The 12,823-nt window shown below is 38.3% G+C and overlaps 1 protein-coding gene across 50 annotated transcripts in view; it reads right to left on the bottom strand.

Annotated features, from left to right (window-relative positions):
• SOX5 (SRY-box transcription factor 5) overlaps nt 1–12,823 on the bottom strand; it is a 724,053-nt gene that overhangs the window by 85,737 nt on the left and 625,493 nt on the right. For all 50 annotated transcript variants that reach the window (XM_068949602.1, XM_068949596.1, XM_068949513.1 and 47 more), the window contains one exon: nt 1,544–1,629. In XM_068949602.1, coding sequence (XP_068805703.1) covers nt 1,544–1,629 — 86 coding nt within the window. The remainder of the gene's footprint in view (nt 1–1,543; nt 1,630–12,823) is intronic.

Below are 12,823 nucleotides of genomic sequence, written 5' to 3'. Positions count from 1 at the left end.
GCAGAATTAGACTCAAATGTCTATTTTCTCATTCCTAACCAGCTCCATTTCCCCCCTCCTTTTCCCCTCTTTCTTCCATACGTGCATTCATGTGTGTTTGGCTATTATAAGCACTTTATCAATACCGACGTTACTCCTCAAAAATCATTTCAGAGGGATGACTTTTATGGCTTCCGTGATTCTTAAGCCGCTAGTGGTATTTGTAACTCTCAGAATCAGCAACTAACACACAGACAGTGTAGCTTTTCATACAAAGGCACAATAGGAATGAATGTATTAACCTCCGCGGTGCATGGAATGTGTCAGCTTACACACTGGCAGCTATTTTTGTGAAACTCGGCTAACTTCCGCTGGCTGCATTAAAAAACAAAAATCTTCCTCAAAACTGTGTCCCACGCTCTCACGTGCTGGCCAAACAACTGTAATATCTGATGCTGGAGAGAGCCTACTTCATACCGATGCTGGCCAAACCAAATTTGAGAATGCATTTCAGAGGTGCTGTTTATAAATGCTGAGCATTTCCAAGCAGGTAAAACGCCCTGTGTGCCATGCGACTCAGCAAATAGCAATGAGTGGGGAGACAAATGAGCAACAGAGAGTATGGTTGTGGGTCTTTTTTTTTTTGTTGGGTTTTAAATGAAAGAGTCAGTCAGTTCTGCAGAACTAGAGACGATTTGCATTCGGAACTCATTTCATCCCCAATTTTTACCCTGGTTCATCTTACGAGCAAAACATATATGCCAGATTATCAAATTCAAACTGTGGAGACAAATATCAAGTTTTCTGAACTCCAATTATTTGATATGGGTTGGGGGTGTGATCAGGAAATGCTGAGGAACCTTTACAACACTGTGATTACAACCCACAGAGAGCACCCTAGTATCTACAAAATTTCGACCTATATTGGGAGTTTTGAAGCAGGCACATCTGGCTACCAGGCTGATTCTTCAGCATGGCTCAGAAGAGATTCGTTAGCATTCTTCCACCTGTTTTATAATTGCAAACGTTAAATTAGTATAATCACTAATTATCTGCACTACAGCAGTGCCTAAAATGTACGGCATACCATAAAACTCTGTGGGAGGGGCCAGTCATTGCTCTGAAAAGCTTACAGCCTAAAAGGACATAATCATGTTAAGCGACTTTTAAGCAGTTTAAAAGTGCTTGTCAGGACAGAGCTCTTCTGTCTAGCAATGTGTTTGCTTTTGCTGGTTTACGCTTAGCCAGTCTTTACAACCTGTGTCAGAACACTGTAATGGAAAAGCAAAGCAAACATTTTGGTTTACTGAAATTTAAAGTACAAACCTAAAAATAAACAGTTAAACTGACAATATAAATAGAAAAATATTTTAAAAGTTCCCTAAAGGTAAAAGGAAAAATGAACACAATTTGCCATTTATTTTACTTCAGATGTAAATTGCAGACAAAGAGAACAGACCAAAAAAAAAAAAAACCTGTTAATTTCATTGTGTTCCAGTGGAAGAGAAATCTGTTTTCCATATTTACTTAACCTTTGCCTCTTCAGCATTGTTTTCAGACTTACCTGCAGTTGGAGTGGGCCTAAGCCTGGTGTTGCTGCGGCAGCAGCTGCCATGGTAGTTGGGATCAGCTGAACAGGGTAAGGGTCACCTAAGTAAGAGAATAATAGAGGCGTCAGCACCTTTTATCTACTCTCCACCTGCAAATTAAAGTCCTGCATTCACTCTTTCCAAAAGCCTTCTTTTGTGTGCCTTGTTGAGGCCTAATGAAAAGCTCTATTGTGCAGCCTTTTACTAACACTCTTTTCACAATTCTGGCTGAGAGAGGAATGTGAATAAAAGGCACAAGCAATTAAGGCGGAAACCTCATCCTTTTTCATGATGTATTTAGGGAAATGGAAAAAAAAGTGCACATTGATCAGAAGGCTGCACTTCACAAAAAAAAAAAAAAAAAAACAAGGAAAGAAAGAAAATGGGGGTGGTGGAAAAGAAAAGGAAAACAGTACAACCTTGATAAGATCACAGCATTAGAAGGGGACAAATTTACAAGCTTGTCCAGAATATGAAGTTAACCAAACTCAGAAGATTGTTAGTAAACTGAGCCTCACACAGATCAAAAATGGCACTCCCTTGACTACTCTTTTCTTTCTTTTTAGCTTAGAAAAAAAATCTTGCTTTACAGTTTTGGGGTTTGATCCTCTAACAGGAAAAAGCCCCTGAGGTTAAATAAATCAGATAGAAGCTTCAGAAGTCCCTGCACTCCATGACTTGTGATTTAAGTTTGCTTCTGAGAGAAAACTGTTTCAGTTTTAGTACGGACTACACGGCGCTGAATGAGATAAAGGGATCTAGTAAAAGTCAAAGAATAAGTTGTAGGCATTTTTAAAGCAAAATTATCTGGGATGGCAAAAGTCAATATGGAGATTGGCATGTTTTAATGTTACAGAGAAAACACTTTTGGTCACTTACATATCTGATTTGTTAAAATAAACTTCACACTGGCCCACCAACAAAACTATTAAGAAAACTAGCATAACATTAACTAAAAACTGTTGCACGTATTACATTCCTTCTCCAAAAGATAAAGCAGTTGAACACTTTCGACACAATAAATAAGGATCCCTCGAGCATTTCTCTAAAGCCCAGTGATCTGCCAGCATGGATGATTACTGTAGCATCAAAAAAGCCACTTGAAATGAGACCATGGTAATGACAGAACACTGTATGAGGAGAATCTAGGTAAATGTTGCCATACGATTTTTTTAGGCAGGTAAACTAAAAGTTTCCTCCTTTATTGTCCTATTTTGAGTGAACTGGGGAAAAACAGAAATTAAAAAGTCAGTGCAGGCTGTTCTGAACTATTATGATTAGTTATTACTGAACTAAATTTTGTAAAGGTATCAAGCCTAAGTCACAGAAAACAAGAAACAAAGGGAAAAAAATATAGCATGTTTTAAAAATGTTAGAAATAGGCTGTGCTTGTGTATACAGCTTCAGAAAAAGTGTTCATGTTTATTTTTCTGTTTTATAATAAAACCTTCTTTATACAGATCTTTTTATTCAAGGATTTTGGTCTCCTGTTAAGAATTAAATACCATAGCTTCTAGAATGGAGGCCCAGAAAAAACTGAGCTGGCAAAGCATTTTAGTCTTTCAGGACTAAAGTCTCGAAAGTCTTTCAAGGGCATCCAGCCAAGCAATTGGACCCTAGAGCTCATCCCAGGAATCCTGAATCACAGATGTCTCTGCACCAGCACCACACCACACTCATCTATTTATTTATTTATTATCAACGGGCAACAGATTTTCTGACTTGGTTGTTCTTTCTCCCACACGATGCCATTGTTTCACATTTTCCAACTCCCTTTTGCTTTAACTGAGGCATCCACTTTCCATTTCATATCATGGATTGAATGAAGCAATTCTCTGACTTAAAATTTTCTGGAGAAAGTCCTGTGACTCAAGTAGTAGGCCTTAAAGATGTGAAGACTGGGAGAAGAAAGAGATGGAGGTCAAAGACTCAGGGTCAGTGGAGTTGAGCTGCTTCCACAGCACTAGCAGCTCTGAGGCTAATCCCAGTCTCTTACTGAACAAGTCCTCTCTGGAAGACGACATTTTGTGCAAGTATCAGCCACAAAAGAAAAAAATAATAATTATTTTCTCAATTTCAAAGAGAGGAATGAGAAAAATGATGCTTGCTAAAATGTTGGATTCAACACAGCCCTTTAAAAACTTCAATTGAAAATAAAAATTATTTGTATGAAAGCATATACATTAAAAGAGTACCTTCATGCACTGCCCCACATTCCCCTCATCTCTGCACATATGTATGAGCCTCAGCCCATCTTCCCACAACCTCATGCACAACTCCATGAATCCTGCTATTGTCAGATCCCTAAACAGCCCCACAGATTCTCTTATCCTGACATGACAAGACCCATCCCCTATGGTTCATTCGGTAGTTGTAACTATGAGGTGCTCATAGGAGAAAAACAGGATAAAGTCCCCATGGCCATGTGCCCATGGCCTCCTGGACCACATGCTGCCTATAACAGGCTTAGCTTGAGCTACCACAGGCACTGGCTTTGGTGGCTTAGGGGACGTCTCTCGGGCTCTTAAGGGGACATGCTAGAGAGCAAGTCCTGGGTCTAGTTCACCAATATAAGGCTAATGTAGCTTTAGGGGAGTTTAATTCTAGGGAAATAAATTCAAATTCGTTCTATAACACAGATTAAAACTGTCTAGGGCTAAGCTCTCCTGTCTACCAAGTATTTTTTTTTTTTTGCTTGTTCGCTCTTTTGGGGTTTTTTCATATTTCCAGTGCTCCAAAATACTTTTAACATTTAAAAATGTAAAAGAAATCTGAAGGGCTTCTGTAACCCATTATAAATCTTTGCATCATTATGCTTCAGTAAAGTCCTCTGCTATGTGGCACTTATCTCTAGGGGTTTAGCAATTCTTTTTATGAAGAAAAGAATACTCTGCTGGTGCTGGGATTTTTTCACAAGTACAGCTCATACGTAGCACATCTACATTAGTGCTCTCAAGGACAAAAGCTGAACAGACATGGTAGAAGTGAAGAAGCTAAAGGAAGGTATAATGACAAGTAGAGACACCATCAGGGTTAGCATTCTGTTGTGTTTGCTGTAGTACAAACGTGTTACAAAAGATCGCCTCTGTCTTAAGGAGCTTTCACTCCATAACAGACACAACACAAAACAGAAAGGAGTACGCTCAAATGCCATGTCTTGTCCTAGGTCACACAGCAGGTCAGTGGAAGACCTAAGACTAAAACCCAGGATCCCAGCTCTTCAGATAGTGCCCTTCCGAAGGAAAGATCCAGGCTCCATATAAATAAGGAGGCCAAGCAGTTCCATATTCACATCACGTAATGCAAGAGACAGTGCCATCTCTCAAAACCCTAGCAAAGGCTTCGAGTCCCCTCTGACAAATACGTACCTGCTTGCCCTTTGCTGCTACTCTAGAGAACATGTTATCTCTTTCCATGGTCCTTAAATTTACTCTCATATTGGATTTAAGGTTTCGCCTCAGCAGTTTTAGTTAGCACTGAAGGCTGGGAAATGCATTTCTTAACTATTTCATTAATACTTCAGTAAATACCTTATTTTTAGATCTAAATAGTTGCCAAGTTTTTTCCCAAGCTCTGGGAACACTTCAGGAATGTGAGACAAGATATACCGTTATTAGAAATAGCTGTTTCCCAAGCCATTCACAAGCCTGTTCCATTGAAAATATCAACAGATTCTCAAAAAACTGTATTACACTTCAATTCAAAAAATTCAGTATCAATCTACTAATGTAGTATAAGCAGGCAGGACTGAATCTCCCTGAATCTCTCCATCAGCAAAAGACACATTTTGTGCATTTCTTTTATGTTCCAAACTATCTGCTATTATTAGTGGACTTTTCTTACAAATGAAGTATCAGAGACAAATTTTGCTGTTTTTTATGTTTTTAGTAAGCTATATGGTAGAATCTGAGGCAGGTCGGAGGCTGGAATTTTTATTTTAACAGGGCAAAAATTATTTCATTAGCTGACAAATTCTTCTAATATATAGCTATTTCCTTGCTACCATGTGACATCACTTTGAAGAACAGAATTATTCAAGACTGACTACATGAAAAGACCATGGAAATACACATGTACTAGTGATACAGTATGTGAAGAAGTGAAGGAGGTTTGTCAGCCTGGATGAGCTGACAGAGTATATCAGAGGTGTTGGCACACATTCTGAGCAAAGGAGAATGCCAAGAGCCGGGCATGCCTTAGGGAGGAAAGAGGACAAGGCAGAACCCTCAATTCTGGACCAGTTCTTTATTTCCCTAACCCTCCTTTGGTACCTTTTCCATAAACATATCCATAATCTCTTTCTTGGTAATTTATGTCATGCCACTTCTTTTGATTTCAATTCACTCCTTCATCCCTGCTCAAAATAATCAAAGATCTTGCCTACAGGAGGATTTTTCATTAAGTAAAATCATATTTAAAGCACTCTTCCTATGAACTCTCTCTGTGATCCTCCACTGAAAACATTTCTCTGCTAAAATAAGCTGTGGTACAGAGTCAAGTTGACATCCTGTCCGTAGCAACCCTTTGTTTAGGATCTTAATTTTCAACCGATTAGCCACCAAGCTTGTGGACGCTAAATGATTTGTATACTTGTGAAAGTGTAACAGAGGCTCTTAAATCGCTTACGGATTTTGCAAAATTTTATCATAGGAGTTAAGTAAGTTAAAAAAAAAAAACAGACTTATTTAAAAGAGAAAAGAAAGCGCAGGAGCTAACATTATGTGTGTTGCACCATTCACCTAAACTCGTAAGGCATTTTTTGTATTCCTTTTCCTGTCACTCATCTCATTTATTCTCCTTCATGGTGTAATCCTCCTAGTGTCTTGTCTTGTCTCCTGACAAGGCTGCAAGCTCTTCAGAGCAGGCACAATTGTCTTACCTGCTATATAAATCAAGTTACATGCTAATGTTAAATTATAATGTTTTGACAAGATGTTTAGGTTGAGCCTGATTATATGAAACAATAGAACTCTGTTCTTTCCTGAAATTTTCTTCTTCTTAAAAAAAAAAAAAAAACAGAAAAGGAGAAGTAAGGGTTGTATTTCCCAACATTTTTAAACTTACTTTTTCCCCTCCTACTTCTCTTTCAGGGAAAAAAATGAAAAAAGTTGGAGGTCATGGAAGGAGAAGAAAAAAAGAAAGCAGTGTAAAGAGAGTAGTGAGTATGAAATAAAAACAGATTCTTAAATAATAATTTCCAAAACCAGAATGCTGATCAAAATTTCATGACACATACAGGAATAAACATTTCCTCTTAGTAGACTTTGCTGAATGAAAAGGAATTCTACATTATCTTCTCCCTATTTTTGACAAGCTCTAGAAAAATCTATAATAATTTTACACTCAATTTATTACTTAAGTATATTTAAAATGAATAATCACAGCTGATGGGTAATTGACAGGTAAGCCGCAGCATCTCTTCTCAGCATTCACTCATTCTCATCCTCATCATCATTTTGCTTTCAGTTCTCTGGTGTGGTGGTGGACGTGTAATATGAATAACAGGAGGCTGGGAAGACATGGGCGCTGTTCCCTAACTTCTGGCCTTAGGCACTGGGGGTTTGGACAGACTAAGGAAAAGAGAATGAAGAAGATAACATTAGTGGCTTCCAAAAAGGAACCCAAACTGGTTTCCTGACCATCTCTGAGGATAGTTCCAGACAGCATTGACTGACTTCTACCTACAAGAGATTCGTTTCTTTTGGACTTTACACAAACAATTCAGCCTGCAGGAGAGATGCCTCTGGAGGGACCTAAGAGCAGCCTGCCAGTTCCTGTGAGGAGGTCATCAAAGACAGAGCCAGGTTATTCATAGTAGTACAGGGTGGGAGGACAAAAGACAACGGACATACACTGAAATGAGAGGATCAGACTGGATATGAGGAAAAACATTTTCCCCTGAGGATGGTCAGACGCTGGAACAGGGTGTCAGTAGAGGTTGTGCAGTCTCTATCCTTGGAGGCTTCCAAGACCTGACTGGGTAAAGTTCTGAGCAACCTGGTCTTATCTCACAGATGACCCTGCTGTGAGCAAGAGGCTGGACTGGAGACCTTCTGAGGTCCCTTCCAACCAGGAAAATCCTATGATCCTATAATTACTGGGGTGCCCAAATCGTGTTTTATACCTGTTGAATAAATGACTCTTTTTCAAAAGCACTTAAAACCAAGGAAAGCCAATGTGTTTCCACAGAGGTTTGTACATGCTCATGAATTTAAAAACCAGGATTTTTATTTGGTTGCACAACTATGGGTAATAGGGCCATAACATCGGACATCTATCACTGTCAAGAAACTGAACTGATGCACAGGCTGATATTTTTTCTATCTATTTTGTGTTTATTAGCATTATTGTTAGAGGCAACGCATAGATGTTGGGGCTAGATTTTTGGGGTTTTTTTCAGTTGAAAAGAGCCTTTAGTTGTGTTGTTATTTTTTATGATCTCGATGCTTTTTGTTGCATTTGCAGCATTGCAGAAGTGACACATTCTCATGTATGCTAAAAGGCAAAGTTGTTACCAAAACTCCCTCATTCTTGCTATTTCTATCCACAATGCTATTATTCTTTTCTTATCCTGGGGGGGAACATGAGAGTTTAGTCATATGCTCATTCTTTTCCAAGGCATAAACAGTAGCTCTGAAAGATGACTAGCATCTTTATAAAGAAGCTACAGTATGTGGTCCTCACGACAAACGGTTCCTATTTTTGTCATTCTGATAAAAGCATACCAATGTCAATATTTTTTCTTGTGATTTGGTGATTGTCAACAACCTGTGTGTCAGCTGATACAGCTGACACAGTTAAATCAGAAATTAGCACTCTGTCTGTTTAGAAGCCAGACACATGGACACTGCATACAGGAAAGATTATAAAACAGTCCACATGATACTCCATTAAACAATGAAACATGTGACTAACTAAAAAACACAGATACATCAGCAAGTTTCCCTGAAGAAGTTTATGGTATTTAACTCCTAAACATTAATTTTATTGTACTGTATGAGGAACCAATTAACTGAGAGTTTCATTTTTATTGGACATAGGAAATACTGTTCAGAAAAAAGATGAAGAATAAATTCAGCATATTTTAATTTTATTAGGCTTGATTTGTTCATCTGACATATTTTTGCTGATTTTAAAAGGTAATTAGATACTTCATCAATAACTTTCTATGCCTTATTTTATTTAGAACATTTCCAGCAGCAACGAGCTGATATGCAAGAAACAGACAATGTACCTATTGTATATTCACATTTTTTCCCCTTAATTGGATATGGTTGAAATAGTGATTAAAGTGCTTTCAGAAAACCCCATGTTGATGACATCTGACTGGGAACACAATATGATTTGTTACAACAAATTATCCACAGGGGAGAGGAGGAATGGGCAAAGAAAAACAGTTCTTGTTTCTAAAATTTGGCATAATTCCATAAAAATAACATAGGTTTCAGCAAATAAAAGACTACCTAGAAGTAGGCGCTTTCCTGAGAATTTGTGAATAACTTGGAAAATATATTCAGAACAAACCCTACTTCCCGAACATACTGAAGTATAATATTAGTAACTATCATTTCCTGAAAAAAGAAATAAAATCCTACAAATTCCCATATTATTCCATTTCTTGCCCACCTCAGTTTAGAAAATAAAATGTGTTGCTCTTCAACCTCCAAGCAAGAAACTATTTGGAATTCAACAGCTTCAACCATATTGAAAAACCGTCAACAGTGATACAAAATACCACACCGTTTGAAGAAATAATGGCATGAAGTTTTCCTAATTAACTGTTAGTTAGCATCATTAATGGGGAGGATCTATCTTCTTTACAAAGTTTGGGCTATTCTCTGTCTTTTAGGGGAAAGCTAATTGTAAGCAGGGCTGGAAATGTATAGTCTCAGAAGAAGCATGGGGAAGCACTCTCTCTGGGAGCATTCTACTTATATTTGTTAAAGAACATCCAATTTACCATTAATTTCAGCTTACTAGAATAGCTCTCTAGAAGCAGGACCCTCTGTTTTCACAAGTTTTTATTTCATTCCCTTTCTTAGCCCTTATATAAGGGGCAATCTTACCTTAATGTCCTACATTAAATCTACACATACATGCATTCATAAAAAGATCACACTACCTACAACAGAAGAGCAACCTCTCTGAGGTGGAGCAATGCAGCTTTCAGGGAGCGCAACACAAAACTTCTGTTCTATTGCTTACACTGGTTTTATGCTTTCAAAGCACTTTGCAAATACTAGTTAGCCCTAAATAAATTCTAATTATTTCTAAGAGTTGCCCTAGCAGATCTATATCATCTGGTGTGAAATCTGGCTTCAATGAAGTCCTCAACAACCAGCAACAGTTCCTCAAACCTCAGTAGAGCTGACATTTCACTTGCCACTGCTAATATGCTGTGAGTCACGTGCATTACCTAGGTAAAAGGTCTCACAAGTACCACAAGTGGTGCTGAGCTAGTAATAGCAGTAGTAGCAAATGACAGGGTTAAGGAATGTTGGCTCACAAAAATGAGAAGGGTTAAATGACCTGAGCTGCCCTGCATAGCCTAAGAGTAGGAGAAGTTCTACAAGTTGGGAAATATGGTAATCTGGCTCTGTTTGGTTTCAACATCAGTTGAAATGGAGAGAGATCATCTGTTGGCAAAACACAATTGGCTAATATACTGAGGATACTGGGGTTAATTCTTAACAACTGCACATGCTATAGGTCACTAACTTAGTTATCACCTTGCCTTGAAATATCACCTCTTCATAAAGAAATAACTTGCACAAAAATTAGAATATTTAAATTCCAAATAGCACATGTGAATAGATAACCAAATATCTAGCAAATGGATAACCAGTATTTTTCTTGCTAATCACGGGCAATATAGTCACATCACACATACTGCCAACTTATTTTTCTAATATGGAAAAAATGCTTTGGTTGTAAATAATAATATTAAATATTTTACCCAACCATGCAATTATATCTAGGTATGGAGGTCAAAAATCAACTGGAACCACAGATCAAGAGTCTTTTTTCAAATAGGAATGTAATCCTAATAGAAGTTCCTCCCTTTCTCTCTGCCAACTTTACCACTACACAATATGCCGTAGGGAAAAAAGGGGAAGTGTCAACTTGTGTAAATTGTCCCTTATGTAATGCAAACCATCTGTTTAAAAAAACAAAACAAAACAAAATGAAAACCCAAGCCACTCCCAAACACGATCTGCTATGGAGAAAAGGAGAGAAAAGGAAATCCACTGCACTAAACTGGAAGTCAGAGACCATGATCTGCCATGTAACCAAGGGGAAAATATTTACCCCTGTACTCCTTGTATTTATGAAATTTCGCAAAATAGTTGGTGAAGTGTAAGTGAATAATCTGCTGTGCACATATTAGAGATTAATACAGTATTTTCATTACCATTTCAGCCTTCTAGAATACTTCTAATCAGATAGGAAATGAAGTAGACAATCCTCTCTTTTCAACAAGGGATAAAAGTAGCTCTTACTAAAAGATGCCACCACTGGGTCAGAAAATTCCTGACCCCTGGAATCTGGCAAAGCATATAGGGACAAGGTACCGGTGTACTCTTGCCCTGTTCTCCTATTCTTCTTTAACTATCTGCTATGACAGGCATCTAAATAGGCCTCTGCTATGACTTGTGATGACTATTCTTGTGTTATCTTCAGTTAAATCTTCAAAAGAGAAGTATGTGTAGAGAAAATAGTACTCCTCCCTTCCACAATCTGTCTCTGGATAAATCACAATTCCCTTGGGAAGTACTAGCTGAGGAATCCTACCACATACACTCTCTGATATCACTGGGAAACAGACATCTGACTTCTGTTGCTCTGAGATGGACAGTTGAACCAGAAAGCATTGAATAAATTAGTTTAGTTTCACTATTAAGCTGAACGAAAACAGCAGTATAGCTAGGTATTCATCATTTTTTCTCTTTCACTGACCTCGAGGCTTGATCACACATTCTCTTCCAGCTGCAGCTGTGCTGGCTGAGGAGGCCACCATCTCTACTCACAGCCCCCTGCCAGAGGTTACCACTGTGACCAAGCTGCTTGCTTAATCACTCCCCAACATGTTTCCATTAAAACGAGCCAGCTTAGCTTAAACAGTTTAAACAGAAGGTCTTTGCTATCCCATTTTGGACAGAAACAAGGTAGGGAATGCTCAACCAAGAAGCTCGGCCAATCTGTCAGAAGTTAGAGGCACAGTGAGGAGCAACTGGAGGCAGTTATGTCTTCAGCTACCTGGCCTGCAAGCACAAGAAGGTAGATAATCCAGTCATGAGGTTGCTACCAGTAGCACGAGTGACTATACATCTGGAGTGCCTAGGATGGTGTGCTTCTTAATTTGAGAAGTGTGTTTGAAGATTTAATTTTTCAAAGGGGTAGGGCACAAAACAGTATAAATACTATGGCCCTCTGAAAGTGTCCCCAGCTGGGCATCCATTATCAAGGTACTCAACGTCATTAATTACTTATGAAAATGTAGGTTATTTGCCATGACAACTCCCTTTTCCTTCCCCCTCCAGATTTTCAAACCCCCCTTTTATTGAGAAATAGTATATGAAAATTTCCAACGTGTGGTTCTTAGTTTTTTGTGACTGGAACTGAATTGTCCCATAGAGATTTTATTGTTTCTATGTGCAGGTTCTTAATGCTAGTTAAATAATGGAATTATCACCAGGGAAGTCTAGGGATCAGCTGTACCAAATAAGTCTGAAAAATCTATCAGTCCAGAAAAAAGGGCATATTTTCCAAAAGGACCTGAATGATGTGGAAAATGAGGTTCCATTTTCATGAGGCACATAAACCAAATTACCAAATAAACCAAAACATACAATTGTAATCAGCTAAAGATGTAGGTAGTGGGATCTTCAGAAGTTTACAGGCAGGCATGTTTCCAAAAACTGAACTCTATGAGAGTTAGGCATTTAACATGCTGAGAAGCTGAGTAAATTAATCCGCTGTGAGGTCTCTGTTGCAGTGCTACTTTGGTACCCATCTGTTCAAGCTAATGCAGGTGACTGTCCTGGAGTTTTCAGTATAAACGTTCACTAAATATCCTTGAGACTTAGGTCTTAGCGTTCTTGTGCCTTTTCAAATGGGGATTTAGTCTCCGAAAACATTCAGGTGCTTTAGAAAATTTTATCCGAACTTCTTTGTTTTACCACTTACCATGTCTTTGCCAAGAGACCTGATAAACAGAAGGGCAGGCAGAAAAGTGGGAGAAATATGTTTTAATG

The sequence above is a fragment of the Struthio camelus genome, chromosome 1 (genome assembly GCF_040807025.1).
Source record: "Struthio camelus isolate bStrCam1 chromosome 1, bStrCam1.hap1, whole genome shotgun sequence".
NCBI classification, from domain to species: Eukaryota; Metazoa; Chordata; class Aves; order Struthioniformes; family Struthionidae; genus Struthio; species Struthio camelus.
The sequence above is the reverse complement of the archived record's forward strand: the minus strand, read 5'-3'. Positions and strand labels throughout refer to the sequence as shown.